General features: G+C 41.5%; 2 protein-coding genes across 4 annotated transcripts in view; one reads left to right on the forward strand and one right to left on the reverse strand.

The window, feature by feature from the left end:
* Window positions 1-148: 148 nt before the first annotated feature.
* LOC138947774 (26S proteasome complex subunit SEM1-like) lies at window positions 149-7,410 on the reverse strand. The gene is made up of 3 exons (XM_070319340.1): window positions 7,254-7,410; window positions 1,296-1,392; window positions 149-795 (listed from the first exon to the last, which is right to left on the reverse strand). Exons 1-3 carry the CDS (start codon window positions 7,324-7,326, stop codon window positions 738-740), a joined length of 228 nt encoding a protein of 75 aa, XP_070175441.1. The 5' UTR covers window positions 7,327-7,410; the 3' UTR covers window positions 149-737.
* Window positions 1,569-19,208, forward strand: part of LOC138947773 (angiotensin-converting enzyme-like) — a 44,848-nt gene continuing 27,208 nt past the window's right edge. Inside the window, exons 1-3 of one of the 3 annotated variants that reach the window (XM_070319336.1) lie at window positions 1,569-2,085; window positions 16,916-17,075; window positions 17,854-18,008. In XM_070319336.1, coding sequence (XP_070175437.1) covers window positions 16,916-17,075; window positions 17,854-18,008 — 315 coding nt within the window. In that variant the 5' untranslated portion in view covers window positions 1,569-2,085. Of the gene's footprint in view, window positions 2,086-9,587; window positions 9,715-13,993; window positions 14,092-16,915; window positions 17,076-17,853; window positions 18,009-19,208 lie in introns of those variants that run through there. The other 2 variants (XM_070319337.1, XM_070319339.1) reach the window with 2 other exon arrangements.

Below are 19,208 nucleotides of genomic sequence, written 5' to 3' on the forward strand. Positions count from 1 at the left end.
CACGTTTGCACTACTTTGATTTTATCAACAAACATCTCCCCCCCCCCCCCCCCCCTCTCTCTCTCTCACCCACACACACACGCCAACTTAACTTTCAGGGCAAACTAAGCAAACAAAATCAAGTCAAGACATATCACACAAAAGCCACTGATAGTTTACAACATCTTTACTCTTTGAACAAAACAAAATAAACTATTTCACTCAGCTTGCATCTCTCTCATTCAGACAAAACATTGTCCTACACTTCCATGTGGAAAAAAAAAGAATGAGTCGTGTTCCCGCTGTAAGCCTGCAAAACACATTGCATACGTCGTGCCTATGGTAATGTTGTTGCACCAGTCAAGCGATGTATCTAGTGTACAGTAAAACAGTGTCCGCTTTCACAGATCTATACAACCATCACTAGCAAGTAAATGATTGCGGAATTGTTTTATTACATGTAACATGTACAATGTTATTATATTGTAAACTTGCGGGTTTCAGTAAAACTACATGCACCTTTGATGAGGGGCAGATAATAACACTTTCACTGAATAATAGCTAACACTCTCACTGCAGGCAAACCAAGTAACTCGCATGTGACAATGATGTGGCTAAAAAAATGAAACATGAACAGAAACCATCCCTGTTTTGTAGAGATAGCATGGCAGATGTGAAGTGAGTGTTACTGATGGCTGAATGTGAAGCCTGGCAGAAAAGATGTTTCTGCATCAGACAAACAAAAGCCCGTGGATGCATCACGACTTCATGGGCTCACTGCCGTCTGGATTCTTCCCTTGCTTTTCCAGCTCAGCCCTGAAACAGAAAACATGCAATTTGAAACTCAACGCACATGAATTGTTGTAAATGACAAACAAAAGATCATTCTGCAACTCAACAGTGTGACAGAAAACAATTTACAAAGCACTTGATTTGCCTTTCTCAATGTAATACTTCCTCGAACCAGAAATTTCCTGTGCAAGCAAAACTAATAATTATACATGTACACTGAATTCCATTAGATCTGCCAGAATCTTTCACCCCTGGACTCCCCCCCCCCCCCCAACTGTTTTTGTGTGAAAAATGTGTGCTTTCACAGACTTTCTGCTCATCAACCCCATTTTATGACTGACCCTCCCATTTCAGACTTAGTTTTCCCAAAATGTTCAATGGCTTGCGAGAGGGTACCACTGTATCATTTTGTGACTATCGCATTCCCATCTTGCTCTTGTCGTTCCAAGTTCACAGGTATACAGGGAACACCGTTACTTAACTTATTCAGCTGGACTATCATGCCCCAAGAGGGTGTACGTTACCTGAGCTGTTTGGAGAAATCATCCTCTACGTTGTCGTCGTCCCAGTTGTCCTCCCACACGTTGACGTCAGCGGCATCCTCCTCCTCTTGCGCCCAGTCTGAACATGAAAACAATGCGGTCACAGGGACAGGCCAAATATCAACATTTTAAATCAGGGCAAGTAATTTCATAAAAGTCACTAGCCAGCCAGAAATGTTGCTGGCTCGGCACATACAGTGGAACCCCCCTTTTAAGACCTTCACAAATCTGAGAAAATCAGATCTTAAAAAGGAAGAAGTCTTAAATTGGAGGTATATTTACAGAGATTATGAACAGAAAATCTGAAAAAGCAAGGACTTAAAATGGAGGAAGTCTTAAATTGGGGGTTCCACTGTACCACACTTGCTGCATTTGCAGTGTTTCTATGGCTTAGAAACTCCATATGACAACCAAAAGGGTCGCATTTGACTCAGCCAATAAAGGCAGACGCCGTCACATTATCCTCCACCAAAATTGTTTACAAATGACAAAGTACTGAGCAGCTGGTGTAAACGAGTTCCGTTGATTGTAAAAAAGTGTGTGTTATGAGCTAAAGCACATTTATGTAGCATGTCTGCCAAGCTGTCACAGCCCTTTTAACTGCTCTGTCACTTAGGCAGAGCTCCTTAATTGTGTTATTACAAGTACAACCCATTTTGAGCTGACGTACAATATTGCGATGTGTTTATTGATGGAAAGTGAACACTAAGTGAAGGGGCACAAGAAAAGGATTTTTCACAAGGGCTGTTCTTCTCGTTTACAATTGTATAAGGTACCTTAAAAAAAAAATCTATAAATTTACATTCATTGATTCATTCATATTAATTTTCAGGATTGAACATTCAATTCCTTTTGCTTTGGGAAGCAGAGCTGTTTTTCTGCACAATGACATCATCGCAATACATCGGCCAAGTGTTATTTTGTGGATGCTACTGGAACTACATGCATGTGGTGTCTTGTTTGATGACTGCGACTGGCCCTTATTGCTTGGACTGTGTATGACCGCGTGAAGACCATACAGAACTCTGTATCAATTCTTAAACTTGTGTAAGCAGAAAGTGCTCATTTTAATTCCTAAAATATAGTTCAACTCGCATGTAGAATACATGTGCAAGCCATGGGTGACTCTTAGCTAGTGACAAGGTCTTGCTCGTGTGAGATCGACTTATCAGACTGGTCAGTTTTAGTTGGGACCGGTGTCCAAATAGTGATTCACAGTAAGTTGTATTGCTGAATGTTTTGTTGATATTTTCACTTTTCATGTTTCTTGCATTGCGGGTGTGTTGTGCAAAAAAAATATCAATGTTATAACATGTCGTATTACAATTTCTCAAAGCGGTCAAATGTCCTATTCATGCTGAAAAGCTCAGGACGTTTGTCGTATAAGAATTTGTAGTGCAGCAACATGCATTCCTGACAAGAATATGTTGGTAACCTCAAACAAGTGTAAAAGTAACATTTTTCTATTTTTCACTGTGATTTTGTTTGATCTTAGTTGTCTTGCATTACAGTTACATAACAAACTTAATACATTTTAAGTTTTCCTGCTGTTCTCAAGTCAATGACAATCTGACTATTTTACTACCAGTACCACATTAGTATAATAATAGTTTTTATTTTGAATACTATTACTAATCTCTAAAAGAAAGTGGACACATCAGTTATCACAATATCATTATCAGGTTTTCTTTTTCTTTTTCAATATTTCGGAAAACTACCGGCCCCCATAGCGCAGTGGTTAGCGCATCGGGCTGTGGGGCGGGAGGTCGTGGGTTCGAATCCCATCAGGGTCATGTGGGTTTTTCGGGCTACGGTCGGCTCCTACCCAGAGTGGAAGTGCTATGGTTCCTTAATGGGAAGGCTGGAATCACATAGCCGAGTGTCATTCACTTAACGAATGCGACTTTGAGGGTGCTCAGGTTCTGTTTACCTGACCAACACCGCAGGTGCGGCAGTTCTCGGGCCTGGTTGACACCAGGATATATTATGACAGTAAGCGTAGAGTGCTGCCCTGTCACGTAGTCTCAAACCAAATTGGAAATCCATAGCATCATCATTATAATCATCCTCATCTCATTAATCATCCAAAATTATAAAGTGTCCTTGCTCTTGTGGCCCTTCATGCCCGGAGCTCTCATGGTGACCTTGGTCTCAGTGTTCCTGTTCGATCCTTCCCTGAATAGTACTTCTGCTGTCAGTCCTCAACGTGTGACGTTCTGGGGGGTCGACGGAGGGATGTGGTGGCGGTCTGCTCTCTGGAGGGGACCCTCACTCAGTCTGGCTCCGCGACTTAGCTGTCAATGTCGTTAGTAGGGGGCATAGTAGGTAGTGGGCTGCGTCCGTTAGCTCGGGACAGACCCACTACTGAACACCGTCGAAGTGACTCAGCAGAAGTGCAGTGTCATCTTCCGAGGGTAGCCTACCGCAACGACCCGACATCCCTCCCTGGAGCGTCTGTAAAATCGACAAGTCTGGCAGCGGAACGAAATTCAGATGTGGATGGAACAGTGAGTGCAGGGACGGGGCGGCGTGAGTGCATACCGGGACAAGGAACAGGTGTAAGGAAAAAAAAAAAAAAAATATTTCGGCAAACTGCCTTCTTCAGGATATTATTATGAAAGTATGGAATGGCGGCACTTGATGTACAGTGTACAGTATTACATTGTCATGATGAAGTATGACATCATATTCTATCTCGCCAGACCTGCTTACCCCCAAATTTACAAGGTGTAATGAGCCCAGCCAAAAAGAGTAATCTGGTGGAAGAAGGTGTAATCAAGATTTCATTCGGCAATCATTTCGCACCTTGTCACTTCTGCTCGGACAATTTCTCCCTCCAGTTTTGTTACTGTATCACTTGACTCAGGACTTCTTGATAAAGAAAGCGGTAATTGGAATGTCTTTTGGTTTCCATGAGCTCTCCTTTTACTGCATCCTTCCTTGTGACAATTTGTCCCTATGTGCTATACACAGTCATAATTATTTTCCACCGTGTGCACACAAAAAGTCACTGTGGCAAAGGGAAAACAAGACGTGCTTTGGTCCTTTCGATGAAGGTCGCATGGCCACGATTCCATTTAGGTGCCTTTGTATTTCTGTTGAATGGCTGTCTTCTTTTTCACAGCAATCCCGTTACCGCCACTGTGACCAGCTTCCTCGTCGGACTCATTGACATTGTCCCTCTCATTGGGACTCAGATTTTCCACGCATCGCTTCATTGTTATGCAAATGGCATCGTCTATTTTGTATGTGGTTGAACAGACCTGAAATGACCGGTTACCGCCTAAACGATCTCGCGCAGGTGCAAATACAAACTCTGCGAGCGCAACAATATAGATCAGATTTACATCGAGATGAGATGCGAAAAATCGTGCTTTTGCCGTTTTGGTTTCTAAAAATTAAATCGTACTTCCATTGTGGAAAGCGTGGTGGCGTAGTTGGGTTAAAAAGTGTAGTAAATTACGCCCTAATCATAAGGGTAGGCAGGTCTGTCTCACGCGTTCTTTCTTTCTTTCTCTCACGTTCTCTGTCTGGCTCTCTTAGTCTTATTCATTCCTCACACACACACACACGGGCGTGTGCGCGAATGCACGCACAATCTCTATCTCAGTTCTCACTCACTCACTCTTTCTAATCTCTATTACTAATACTGAGTATTAGTTACTAATACATGCAGCTATCGGGAGGACATCAGCCAGGCGTCAGCCAAAATTAACTTCCGACTGAATGTTTCTCCGCCAATTTCAAGCGGTACAATCATCTTGAGGGAGAAAAACATGTCAAGATCTTGCAAATGCAACTGACGCAGATTTGTGATGTAATTCGATCGATGTTACCCTAATTCGATTTATTCGAGAACGCACCGAGCGGTTACGTCCCTTGAATAAGATTTTTTGGTGTGTGCGTTGAAGCTAATTTCAAGGCAAGCGATTCACAGAGCGCGACGCGCTGTGCAGCGCGGCGATTCCCAGAGCGCGGCATGTTGTGCAGCGCAGCGCAGCGATTCCCAGAGCGCGGCTATTGCTCTCACCAGCGCAGATTGTTGACGCGCTTTATTTTTGTACATGTATGTATGATTATCAGCAACATTTTTAACAATTGATTGCACCTACCTCTATTATATTATCTCAAGTGAATCTATACACCAGTTAACAGTTCGAGCGCTTACATGGAACGAAGAAGGAACCCGAAAGAGGAGAAAAAACAAACACTCGAAAAAAAACGATCTGCGCATGCGTTCAAATCAACCAGAAAAACAAGAAAAATAGCGTATTTGTGTGCCCAATGTAATCCTTAGAACCTTTACACTCTTTCTTTTGACACTCAAAAGCAACTTCAGGGCTGCAAGACTACAAAATTGCACTTTCTGCAGACTGAATATATATGCGTTCTAATCAACCGGGGGAAAAAAACACGAAAAAAACGATCTGCGCATGCGCGAATTCCAAAATGGCTGCTGAAGTGTTAACAGGTGTTACACCGGTTAACAGCGGTTCTGCCGGCGGCACTGTACTCAGATACTTGTTTAAAAACGTCATTCCAGTTTAACTCACTCAGGGCGGCCAGTTTTCTCCCTTGACTTTCCCTCCACACGGGCCATTTGCATGGGTTAGGAAAAAATTCATAGTGAAAGAATGAATAAAGATAGACAGATGAATCGCTAATTTCACCTTCATCCACGTCAGATCCTTCAGTTTGAAGCATTTCAACAACTTCCAACGCCGTAAAACGCCTTGCTTTGGGTCTACGAGACGAGCGTGACAACTGCGTGGAAGACGCCATTGTCATGCTGTTTACCCTGACGCTGATCGTCGGTAGTTTCGCAAACCGGGTCACAATACAGACAAAGAAAGGGACAAGTGAATGCAGTTGCTTCCCTTGCACTGTGGAAAGACCACAGAACAAGCTAGCAACATTTAGTTCCGTACAAACTGCGTCACGATCGCCGCGCGAATTTTCGAAGTTCAGAAACGCTATAGCGTTCCGTCGTCAGGAACGCTATGGCGGACTCGGAACGCGTTCCATCGCCCGGTGAGAGTTAAAAACTCAGCTACTTTCCATAAATTTAGTAGAAGCCATTGCAATGACATGTAGTGATATGACTGCCAAGTATTCAAGGCCGGAACTTAGGCACGTTTTACATCGGCGCAGCGATATATGGTGAACTCAGTTGAAAGAGTGAGAGAGAGAATGGAGCTCTGTTTTTCGTTTTATTGAGTTTTATTTCTCAAATAGATCAGATAGATGTAGCTGTTGTAAACTTTGCGATTGTGAAGAAAATGTAACAGCAGAATACATCGCACGTCGTGAATCGCAGCGATCCTCGTAGCGCCGCGCGTTGTAAATCGCAACGCTACACAACGCTACACAACGCTGCGAGTCTACTTCGTAATTTCAAAGTCAAAATACCATTTCTCATCACAAATTAGAATCCAAGGGGGGGGGGGGGGGGGGGGAGGGGGGGGGGGAGGGGGGGGGGGGGGGGGGGGGAATACATGGTCCAAAGTTCGATCAACAGCACTTTGGAGGGGAGGGGAATAGTCAGTATTAAGTTTGTGCGAGATAAACAAAGCCGGCTGACGTCCTCCCTATAGCTGCAAGTTATTATTACTAATCTCGTCCGTAGTTTTATCAATATCAATGTGGACGTGTACTGTAATAAAGCTCATTGGGGGAGGGGGGGGGGTAGCCAAGCTCAAGACTGGCTACTTACGCATCAGAAGATAAATTAGACTCTTCACTTAAAATCAGTCGAGCCAGTGCGCAAACACAACTCTAATTGCTTTGTCATAGTGATCATAGTCTCATACGCATGCTGTCTACTGACTATAAAATTAAAAGACAGTCAGCTGCGTATCACCTCTCCATGTATTTGATAGAAGTGGCAACGAAACATTAGAACACTACAAGAAGAAGTACTTTGACGTCACATTAACATACCTTCCGCCGGAAATTCTTCAAATTCATCGTCTTCTTCAAGAAGGCCCAGGTCTGGCTTCGGTTGGTCGGACATCTTGCTTTTTCTTTCAAACTTCTGTGTCTCATTTGCGAAAGAGTGATACCTTTAAGGTCGTCTCCCTTATTCTCTGCTATGGTTGTCTCCCTTCAATACCGCTGTCCAACATTTTCCTTGAAACTTTTAAAGTTTCGAAAAAGAAGACAAAGAACATAAAAAATAAAAGGAAAATCTTACTGAGGAAGAAATAAATAAATAAAAACAATATAACTTTGTACCAGGCGGCGAAAAAGAAGAGAACAAACGGAACAAAGCAGGGAGACTGAGAAAACGAAGACAGAGAAAAGAGAGAAAAAAAAAGGTGCAAGAGAATGATGCGTTAGAAAAATTTGCTTTCAAAGGTTTTCAAACCGGTTTTCAAAGGTTTTCTTGCCGCTTGCCGCTTGAAACAAATTAGAAGGGGGGGGGGAGGTCGGGCGAAGAGTCAACAAGAACTAATAGTGCACAGTATGTCAATCCGATCCCGTCCAATGCAAGTCAGTTGTGCAGCCGAACGTGTGTCACGTGTCAATCAATCAATCAATCAATCGATCAATCAACCAATTAACCAATCAACCAATCGATCAATCAATAATTAATCAATTCACCAATCTGCCTACGTTCTGTGGCTCTCAAAGTTCAGTCCCCATTAAAACTGCGCTACAAATGAAAACAGCCAGTGAGTAAATTAGGACTGGCTTTAATTGCTGTCTCGTATGTGTATCAGTACAGGTTGGTCAGTCACGCTCAGTTGATCACACAGTGACTATACTGACATGCATACACTACTTCGTAACTGCTTCGCGGGAAAGCAACAGGCGTCCCAACACGCTCTTATTTGGTTTAAACGATTTACCCAACTGCGAGTATTTTTGAATAATACACTGAGTGATGTCAGTCGCATTGACATATTGTCTTAGTCATAACAATAAAGTAGAACAATAAAGCAAGTCTTGTCAGTTGAGGCTGTGACGGGCGCAGTGGCGTGGTGGTAAGACGTCGGCCTCCTAATCGGGAGGTCGTGAGTTCGAATCCCGGTCGCTGCCGCCTGGTGGGTTAAGAGTGGAGATTTTTCTGATCATTGGGACAAATATATGTTTTGCTCAACCGTATGCCCTTGTTGTTTTTAGGCACGATTTTAGTAAGTACATTCTTTTCGATTGTAATTCTATTCAGTTACAATACTTGATACTGATGTTTTTCAATTTTACTGTGGTTTTTTTTGTGGTTTTTTTTGGGGGGAGGGGTTATTTTGGTGTGTGTGTGTGTGTGTGTGTGTGTGTGTGTGTGTGTGTGTGTGTCAGTGTGTGAATGTGCGTGTGTGTGTGTGTGTATGTTTGTGTGTGTGTCAGTGTGTCAATGTATGTGTTTGTGTGTGTGTGTCAGTGTGTCAATGTGTGTGTGTGTGTGTGTGTGTGTGTGTGTGCCTGCAGTGCGTGCGTGCGTGCGTGCGTGCGTGCGTGCGTGCATGCATGCGTGCATGCGTATGTGTTTTTGTGTGCTCATTATTTTCTGAGCTTGTTAAGTCACTGTTGACAGCATGTAAGAAAGAACATTCTGTATGTGCCTGTACTAGCGGTGTAGGCAGGGGGGATTTGGGACTGTGTTGCGACACGGCTACCCCATTCTAGCCAAGATAGTCTAGCGATCAGAGAGTACTCAAGGGTAGCCTGGTACAACTTTCACAAAAGTCACAGTTTTAACTAAATGTAGGTTCAATGTAGGATATATGATGATAAGGCCTAAAAAAAAATAGGTGTGGTTACGGTAACCCGACCTACCCTATTTTTAGGGGCCGACCCTATAACTTTTTATTACATTTGTCAAAAAAAACCAAAAAACAAAAAAAATTCACAAAAAAACCGAGTGCAGAAAACGCAATAAAAGCGACAGCGCTGGAGTCGCACACTTATTTCCCTGTCGAGTAGGTTTAATTTGTACACATTAGAAAAAAAAGTTTAAACAAAAAGTGATTGCCTACCTTCCTACCCTATTTTTTTGGTGTGTGGCCTAAAAGGAACTTTTGGTTGCCTGGGAGATGGCAACAGAGGGTTGTTGCGAACAGCACGCTTAAATGAAGGGCAGGTATGCTAGCTACTGTGACAGGTGTTAGTATTGAAAGGAAGTTAATGGCTGTTCAAGCTCATTGCCTTTGCTGAGTCTAAGCGACGCTGAAGAGTAAGCTAAGAGACATTGTGTTATTGTGTATCTCGTGTGGATTCTCATTGTGTGTGTGTGTGTGTGTGTGTGTGATTTAGTGTTCCTGTACAGTTTGCTTCCAGGCCATATGGCCCGACTAGACAAATTAAAACCTATGTGATCTCACTGCTGTTACTTTTGTGTTTGGCCGCGAGGTGTGTTCATTCTTCTTCTTCTCTCCGTTGGGACCGGGTTTATTTGATAAACGTAAGTGGTCCCGCGTTGATGTCACTTGTCGATTCCGGATGCGGTGTGTGCCTCTTGGAATCGGGATGACAATTTAAAACAAGTCGCGTAAGGCGAAAATACAATATTTAGTCAAGTAGCTGCCATTTTTCAGCAAGACCGTATACTCGTAGCATCGTCAGTCCACCGCTCATGGCAAAGGCAGTGAAATTGACAAGAAGAGCGGGGTAGTAGTTGCGCTAAGAAGGATAGCACGCTTTTCTGTACCTCTCTTTGTTTTAACTTTCTGAGCGTGTTTGTAATCCAAACATATCATATCTATATGTTTTTGGAATCAGGAACCGACAAGGAATAAGATGAAAGTGTTTTTAAATTGATTTGGACAATTTAATTTTGATAATAATTTTTATATATTTAATTTTCAGAGCTTGTTTTTAATCCGAATATAACATATTTATATGTTTTTGGAATCAGCAAATGATGGAGAATAAGATAAACGTAAATTTGGATCGTTTTATAAATTTTTATTTTTTTTTACAATTTTCCGATTTTTAATGACCAAAGTCATTAATTAATTTTTAAGCCACCAAGCTGAAATGCAATACCGAACCCCGGGCTTCGTCGAAGATTACTTGACCAAAATTTCAACCAATTTGGTTGAAAAATGAGAGCGTGACAGTGCCGCCTCAACTTTCACGAAAAGCCGGATATGACGTCATCAAAGACATTTATCAAAAAAATGGAAAAAACGTATGGGGATATCAATCCCAGGAACTCTCATGTCAAATTTCATAAAGATCGGTCCAGTAGTTTGGTCTGAATCGCTCTACACGCACGCACGCACGCACACACACACACACACACACACACACACACACATACACACACACATACACCACGACCCTCGTTTCGATTCCCCCTCGATGTTAAAATATTTAGTCAAAACTTGACTAAATATAAAAACCAGCACTGAGAAAGGGCAGGAACTGGATAGGTTGGGAGGCGTTTAAAACTATGTACAGGGGTTGAGGGATTAGGGGTTGCCCACTGGCGGCTGCAGGGGGCTGCTACCGCGGAGACGTGAGCGGAACGACTCGAGGCTTGGGGCTGATGTCGTCGTCGTGGGAAGATGGTTCCAGTTGGAGATAGTCCGTGGGAAAAAGGTGTTGCACATGGCTTTATGGAAGTCCTGTTGCTGCCTCAGCCCATCTCCTCTTGTTCTTGCGTCGGAGCTATGGAGATAGTTCTTTTCGTCTATGCCGCCGACCATCTTATGCTTGATTTTGTACAGCATCATGAGGCGATTGTTTTCTCGTCTATTTTCCAGAGTTTCCCATCCTAGGTTGTTCAGCATTGTGGCTTTTTGATGTCATGCATGATGTGTCGTGGTCTGCTCACTCGACACGCGTGACGAATTGCAAGAGAATATGATTTATTTCTGCTAAATATAGGCCGGTACAGACTACAGTGTTGGTGGTCTCCACCCCCTCGGCTTTTCTGTTGTAAATATTAAGCTGAGTGATTGAATGTGGAAGCTACGTTTGGTCAAAGGTCACAGAAGACTTGTGTCGTGCAGCGAAGCAGGGAAAGAATCGCGATCTTGTTTCCGACTCAGTACCTCTTTGACTTTGTTTTTCATTAGACCTGTCATTCTGCTTGCTCGGCTTTGTTAGATGTTTGCATATCTTGTTGCTATTTTCTCCTTTGCTTTTATTATTGTTTCTTATTTGTGCTTCGTTTATCGATACAACGTCTTGTGCACGGGTCAAAATGTGTGTGTCAGGGGTCGTTTTACTTGAACTTGACGTTCGTGTTTCTCCGAACGTCTGTGTATCGAAACACAGATACACGCACTCCATGACTGTAAGAAGACAAAACATATCGCTAGGTTTCATTTGTTTTTGATGAATGTATGACCTTTCATGAAGTAGTTTTGTTTTTTGTTTACTTTTGCCAGTTTGCCAGTTCGTTTTTGGAACTTTGCAAAGCAGTGTCGTGTCGTCTGTTTAGGTCTGGGGAAACACCAATGAAAAGAGCCGAAGAATCCCCGAGCGTTTCTATTGGGTTTGCTTTTGATTGTCCATGTATAACCTGCTTCCTGCAACTATGGTAACCGGGGATTTATTGCCTGGGGAACATGAGATTTATTTCCCAGGTGCTTGTGAATGAAAACTATGTGTATGTCGGTGTATCCAGAAAATGTTGCATTTCTACAACAAAAACTGCAAGCGCTGCGTCGACGCAAAACTGACCAAAAACGCAAAACAGCAAATAACGCCAAACAATGGAAACTTCGATCGTCCATATCTCTGAAACTATTTGTCATACAGCCTTGCAATTTTGCAACCTTCTTTGTTACCACACCGACTACATACATGCAACAAATAACATACTAGAAATAATTTTGAAAAAATTAGTGGTCCTACCTACCCCTGGTTATATAGATCGTTTCATTAATTATTATCACAGGTTATTCTAAGCAACTTTTCCATTATTTTTCAGCAGCCGGTACCGACAAATGTTCACTTTTGAAACATTCATTCAGACTTGAATAAAGCAAAACAACTGCTATGTAAGCTTATTCATGTCGGATTTATTTTCACCAAAGACATCAGCAGATGTGCAGTTTTGTATTCGTTGATTCAGTGAATGACTGGGTCTTACATCGATTAAGGCTTACCTGTGTAGACACTACCCAGCGGTCTGTCCGTCATTCAGGGAAGAGATGACTACTGTCCAATCTCAACATCCAGCCGCCCTGTCTTTTATTGAGCAGTCAAATCATCAGGCAGAACCGAAGTTACAATCCCTACCGCAAACATTGCTTCCTTTGCTCGGGTGGAGCCGTTATTAGTGTTTGTAGCGGGTGTTCTTGTTGCAAAGACTAGCGAGGATAATGAATCTGTTATGAACTGTGACAGGTGATGAAAATGTGTCCATGCATGATCAATTTTGAATGGCGATGAAAATATCTCTGCAATGAATTGTGACTCGCCATGTGATTAAGGCGTGACGAACGGAAATAAAGGACTATAGCTTATACAATCGTTGCTGAACAATGCAAATCTTCTGACGTTGCACTTCAGAACTTGTGCTCTGTATCAGGGCGTATATAGTTGAGAGAAGATCTGTGTAGTTTCATATATCTTGCTGCTTGCTGTTTGTCAGTTTGGTAAGGGCGGATTGGCGCCGCGTACAGGTATGGTGAAGGCTAATTTTTGCAGATGGTATCCCCAGGCTTGTTTATTTATTTGGCTAAACGTGTCTTTGACGACTTCATATCCGACTTTAAGAAAGGTTGCGACGACACCGTGGCTACCGTTTTCTTTGCAATCAACGTGATAAAAACTTTGGTCTAATATTCTTTTATCAAGTCCTGGGATTGCATTTCAGCTTGGAAGCTCAAAAATGTATCAACGAATTTGTCAACGAAACTTATGTTTGAAATTGAAATTGCAAGTACAAATCCAAAATAATTGCCTTGTATTTGTTAATCAACCCCCTGAATCTAAATAAATATGCATGTGTTGTGTTTGGATCGAAAATGTGCTAACAAAAATCAAGACAATCCGTTTATGCAGATTCAGTTCAGTTGGCTTTTATTACCAAGACTACAGAGTCAAGTCAAGTCAAGTCAAGTCAAGTCAAGTCAATATTTTTTTTAAACCTAGGGTGACATGAATGGAAAAAAATTTGAAATAAGCACGACAAATCATAGACACTGCACAGATGTTGATTTGGCAAGGCGTTAAGTGCCTCATCCATTAGTCTGTACCGAAGAGCTTGGCAGCTTTTCAAGCTTTTCATGACTGAAAGTAATATCCTTTGGGAATTTCCAGTAAGCGAGCAAACTGTCCTGCTTTTCATTGCATATCTCTATCAAAAAGGCTACGCACCTGCGACAATTTCTTCCATGATTTCCGCGCTGAGTTATGTGCACAAGTTATCTAGTGTGTCTGATCCGACTTCATCTTACATAGTCCGTAAGTCGATGAAAACAGCACATAAACTTAAACCCGCAAACGACAGTCGTCTTCCTATTACTGAAGAGATCCTAGAACAGCTGGTGAAAACCAGTAGACAAGCTTTTCAAAATATGTATCTCACATATCTTTACCCAGTGGCTAATCCACTCATATGCCCCGTACAAGCTCTAAAAGAATACATAGTGAAAAGAGGGCGCATGCCCGGCCCGCTCTTCATGCTTAATGGTCGGTCATTACTAAGGAGGGATTTTGTTACGACACTAAAAGCAATGTTGAACATTGCCGGAACTCCACCTGACCGATTTAATTCACACAGTTTTAGAATAGGAGCAGCTACATCGAGCGCAGCAAAAGGCGCCTCAGATGCGCAGATTCGCAAGCGGGGACGGTGGCAATCGGATGCTTTCAAAAGGTATATTCGCTTACCTTAAACAATTCAGGGAGTAAACTGCAGACAAGATTGCTGGTCACAGGTTTAGGTAAGCATTCAGTCAATCACAAAAAGTCCTCATCCAGGAGGTTGGCCTGGGTTTGGACCTATGTCGAGGAAGCTGAGTCCAAAATATGAGATACATAATTCAGTCAACAGCGGAAGTTCTTATCCAGGAGGTTGACCTGGGTAGGGACCTACGTTGAAGATTGAAGTTGATAGATAAACCAGGTTACAGAGGGCAGGAGGCTGGCAAGCATGGAGGTTGGCCATACACTGTCAGCCTCGGTTAACTTAGGTAACAATAGCGAGTCGTTCGGGTATAACTTTTCGCATAATAACCAAAGTATGGAGGTTGACCATGCTTAGCTGCTGTGCACGGGATCTGGTGTGGGGTTGCTGTGTAATCTCTTTTAAGTTGTATTAGAGATACCACAGTTGTGGCGGTCAACGCCCACACTGGTCATATTTTGTACATATCAAGAACGGTTTTATTCATGTGATGTTATGATGTCATTATCTTGGCCCCATGAATGACTGAGGGTGATTTGATTATGTCATCATCTATTCAGCATGAATGAATGATTCTTTTATGAATACATGAGAGAGTGTTATAATGTGAAGATTTGTGTTTGTGGTCACCTGCTTGACCACGTGAAATGTTGTTTATTTGATGATAAGTTTTGTTGGTGGTCCCGCTTGAATGTGAGAGTAAGTTGTACAATGTTACTGTGTGTGTTTAGTAACCCTTGTACAGCGTCATGTATATATATTTTCATCCACTCTGGCGCTTTATTAAATAAAGTGCCCATTTCAATCTCAACTTTGGTCTGGTCTTAGTGTGTTGCATAAATGATTTTATGTGAGCTTGTGAACATAAAAGATATGTAATAATGAGACACAACACTTCAAATTAACTGAAAATAAATCAAGCTTACTTCATAACTAAATAGTTGTAATCATACCTTTTTTTTTTACAGGACTGTATTTTTTTCTGTTTTTTGTTTTTGTTTTAATAAAAAAAAACGTGATCAAATAATCAGAACTTTTTCCTAAAATTTTCAAAAAATTTAAAGTGAAATATATAATGAAATTCATCTCCGAGTTCTCCAGACTGGCATTTAACATATTCTTTCGTTATGTGATATATTTAAAATTCGGCCTTTCTGTATTGGCAATTTATGATTTAATGTTCTAAAGCGTCAGTGTTGTTTCGGAGGACTGGTTTTGGTCAGGCCAGCACTTACTTGTCTCGGTGAAAAAAATATGCAGTGTGTTCCGTTTCGTTATTAATGCTGCGTCGCCCAAAACACATAACGGTTTTGAGCGTGACGAAAAAAAATAACAGGGCCGGAGTGCTATGTAAATTATGAGCAGTTCTTCCACACCCATAAAACAAAAAATATGACACTACAATTGAGCCCGATTTTGTTTTTTGGTGGCAAATGGACGTTGCAGTTTCGGAGCAAACGATCCACATTTCTTAACGAATTTGCGTTCAAACGTGTTTTTCCCATTATATAACAATGCACAGCTTGAAAATATGACCAAGAACAAATCTACGGTACTTCGAACAAAGAAGAATAACAACATTCTTGTCCAATACGACTTGCATTTTGTTGTGTGCGCTGTAAAATCTCCATACCTTCAAAGCAGACGAAAAGCAGACATCTTCATTTTCTTCCAAGGGATAAATCGTTGGTCATAAAGTCTTGCAGGACCCAAACATACTTCTCCACGCTTTTTACATTTAGTCAAGTTTTGACTAAATGTTTTAACGTAGAGGGGGGAATCGAGACGAGGGTCGTGGTGTATGTGCGTGTGTGTGTGTGTGTGTCTGTCTGTGTGTGTGTGTGTAGAGCGATTCAGACTAAACTACTGGACCGATCTTTATGAAATTTGACATGAGAGTTCCTGGGTATGAAATCCCCGAACGTTTTTTTCAATTTTTTGATAAATGTCTTTGATGACGTCATATCCGGTATTGCATTTCAGCGTGGTGGCTTAAAAATTAATTAATGACTTTGGTCATTAAAAATCTGAAAATAGTAAATAAAAATAAAAATTTATAAAACGATCCAAATTTACGTTCATCTTATTTTCCATCATTTTCTGATTCCAAAAACATATAAATATGTTATATTTGGATTAAAAACAAGCTCTGAAAATTAAATATATAAAAATTATTATCAAAATTAAATTGTCGAAATCAATTTAAAAACACTTTCATCTTATTCCTTGTCGGTTCCTGATTCCAAAAACATATAGATATGATATGTTTGGATTAAAAACACGCTCAGAAAGTTAAAACAAAGAGAGGTACAGAAAAGCGTGTTTTCCTTCTTAGTGCAACTACTACCCCGCTCTTCTTGTCAATTTCACTGCCTTTGCCATGAGCGGTGGACTGACGATGCTACGAGTATACGGTCTTGCTGAAAAATGGCATTGCGTTCAGTTTCATTCTGTGAGTTCGACAGCTACTTGACTAAATGTTGTATTTTCGCCTAACGCGACTTGTTTTTCTTGTCATAGGGCACTGTCGCCTAGCTGTTGTAGTCAAGTGAGCAAAGCAGTTTGCTATTCTGTACTTTTGTTTAAGATGACACCAAAAATTTCAGAAAAGATTTTTTATCGTGTGTGTGTGTGCGTGTGTGTGTGTGTCAGTGGTAGCAATGTGCATGCTCGTGTAATACATGTGTAGCTAGAAGCAGTCAAGTGATGAAAGTCAGAAATGAGAAAACATAGATGGTAAATTGTTATCTATTACAGGTGTAAATTCTGCTTTATTTCCATGCATGGTTGCAAGATGGGAGTTTGGCGGTGCGCATTGTGGTCGCTGCTGTTGGTGGCGGTGTTGCTGCAGCAGGTGAGGGACGTGACGTGTGTGCGGTACGACAGACAGCAGCACCTGCAGCAGTACGGTCCACAGCTGAACGCACTTATACGACTCCTTGACGACTTAGAACGTAAGTGTTGACGTAAGGTAACCTAGGTAATATGATAGAGGCCTAGTCCTCTCGGGTTACCTCGTGGAAATTCGGGCAGCTTTCCCCCTGGCAAAAGCTTGCTCCCATTCAGTAGGGCTCGAACTTTTTTTCTTCATTTTGTGTGTGCATGCATGTGGTTTTTTTTTTCAAGTACTGAGACTTTCGCTATGAAATTGGGATCTTCAGAGAGATAGGTCTATCGGTTCCAATCAGGTCATGTTTTTATTTTAAGACACACACAAACATATTTAAGCTAGGGCTGCTGTGGGGAAGCGTAGTTCCAAACATAGAACTACTCACTTATAGCTCTTCAGCCCCCCCCCCCCCCCAAAAAAAAAAAAACCCAACAACAACTTTGAGGTGGAAAAACACAAGATGTGCAACACAGGACGCATAATGAAAAGGTGAAAGATATCAAAACTCATATTTAGGCGGGTGGACGAGATTATAAAAGAGTGCACGATTTGTGCGTTTAACCGTGAAAAATAAAACGTATCGATACATAAATATTATTTGTATAAAATATATCATTTTACACAGATCTCGACTGTCATCATTCGCTAACGCGGTCTTCTTGGGGAACAATGGCTGTCATTTTACATAAATAGGCCTAGTATTCGTTTCGTTAATCAAAATATGAGTTTTTACACAGATCTCGACAGTCATCGTTTGCTGACGAGGTCTCGTGTAAAATGTGTGTAAAATGTCATATTTTTGTCAAAAATGCATAATTATAAGGCACATTGACTTGTTGCAGACAAGCGCGACACACTGGCCGTGGACTACAGCGATGAAGACGCCGGGAGACAGTGGATGGAGCAGGCCAACGAGGTGTCGAGGGAGTGGAGACACACGTCTGCCGTGCTGGAGTATGACTTCATCACTAACATCACTGACCACAATCAGCAAAGAGTCAGTATATACTCTTCATTACCTCTCCCATCACACAACCTAAATGAACAATGTTGGAGTATGACTTCATCACTAACATCACTGACCACAATCAGCAAAGAGTCAGTATATACTCTTCATCACTAACATCACTGACCACAATCAGCAAAGAGTCAGTATACACACTTCATCACTAACATCACTGACCACAATCAGCAAAGAGTCAGTATACACACTTCATCACTAACATCACTGACCACAATCAGCAAAGAGTCAGTATACACATTTCATCACTAACATCACTGACCACAATCAGCAAAGAGTCAGTATACACACTTCATCACTAACATCACTGACCACAATCAGCAAAGAGTCAGTGTACACATTTCATCACCTCTCCCATCACAAAACCAAAATTGACAATGTTGGAGTATGACTTCATCACTAACATCACTGACCACAATCAGCAAAGAGTCAGTATACACACTTCATCACTAACATCACTGACCACAATCAGCAAAGAGTCAGTATACACACTTCATAACTAACATCACTGACCACAATCAACAAAGAGTCAGTATACACACTTCATAACTAACATCACTGACCACAATCAAAAAAGAGTCAGTATACACATTTCATCACGAACATCACTGACCACAATCAGCAAAGAGTCAGTATATACACTTCATCACTAACGTAACTGACTACAATCAGCGAAGAGTCAGTATAATATACACACTCAGAAGTGGATTAAACTAGAAGTGCTCAATGAACAGGGATATCAACTCGTAGTTTTCATTCACTTGTGACGCACTTTGGTACCTCTCCCATCACACGCCCTAAATTGACGATGTTCGGAAATTACTCTGTCACGTTTTTATGGATTGTTGAAGAGTTGCTTTTGCTTTATTTTATGGAAACACTGAGGTAAGCTTACAATGCCTCCTGTAGCTTGCCTCAGCGTTTCTATTGATAAGCAAGGGGAAGCAACTCTTCCATAACCCATACAGACCCGACAAAGTTATATCCGGATTTCGTTTATTGGTGTTAGAGTGCAAAATATGCTATAATGTATCGATTGAACACTTGATTTGCCCTCTTTTCTTTGAGGCATGTGGCGTCACAAGCCCACTAAACTGAAGTAATTTTCAGGCGGCTGAGAAGGCGAACAAAGGATTCTTATTATACATTAAAACGTTCTTGTTGTTTGGTGTTTCT

The sequence above is a fragment of the Littorina saxatilis genome, linkage group LG14, assembly GCF_037325665.1.
Source record: "Littorina saxatilis isolate snail1 linkage group LG14, US_GU_Lsax_2.0, whole genome shotgun sequence".
NCBI classification, from domain to species: Eukaryota; Metazoa; Mollusca; class Gastropoda; order Littorinimorpha; family Littorinidae; genus Littorina; species Littorina saxatilis.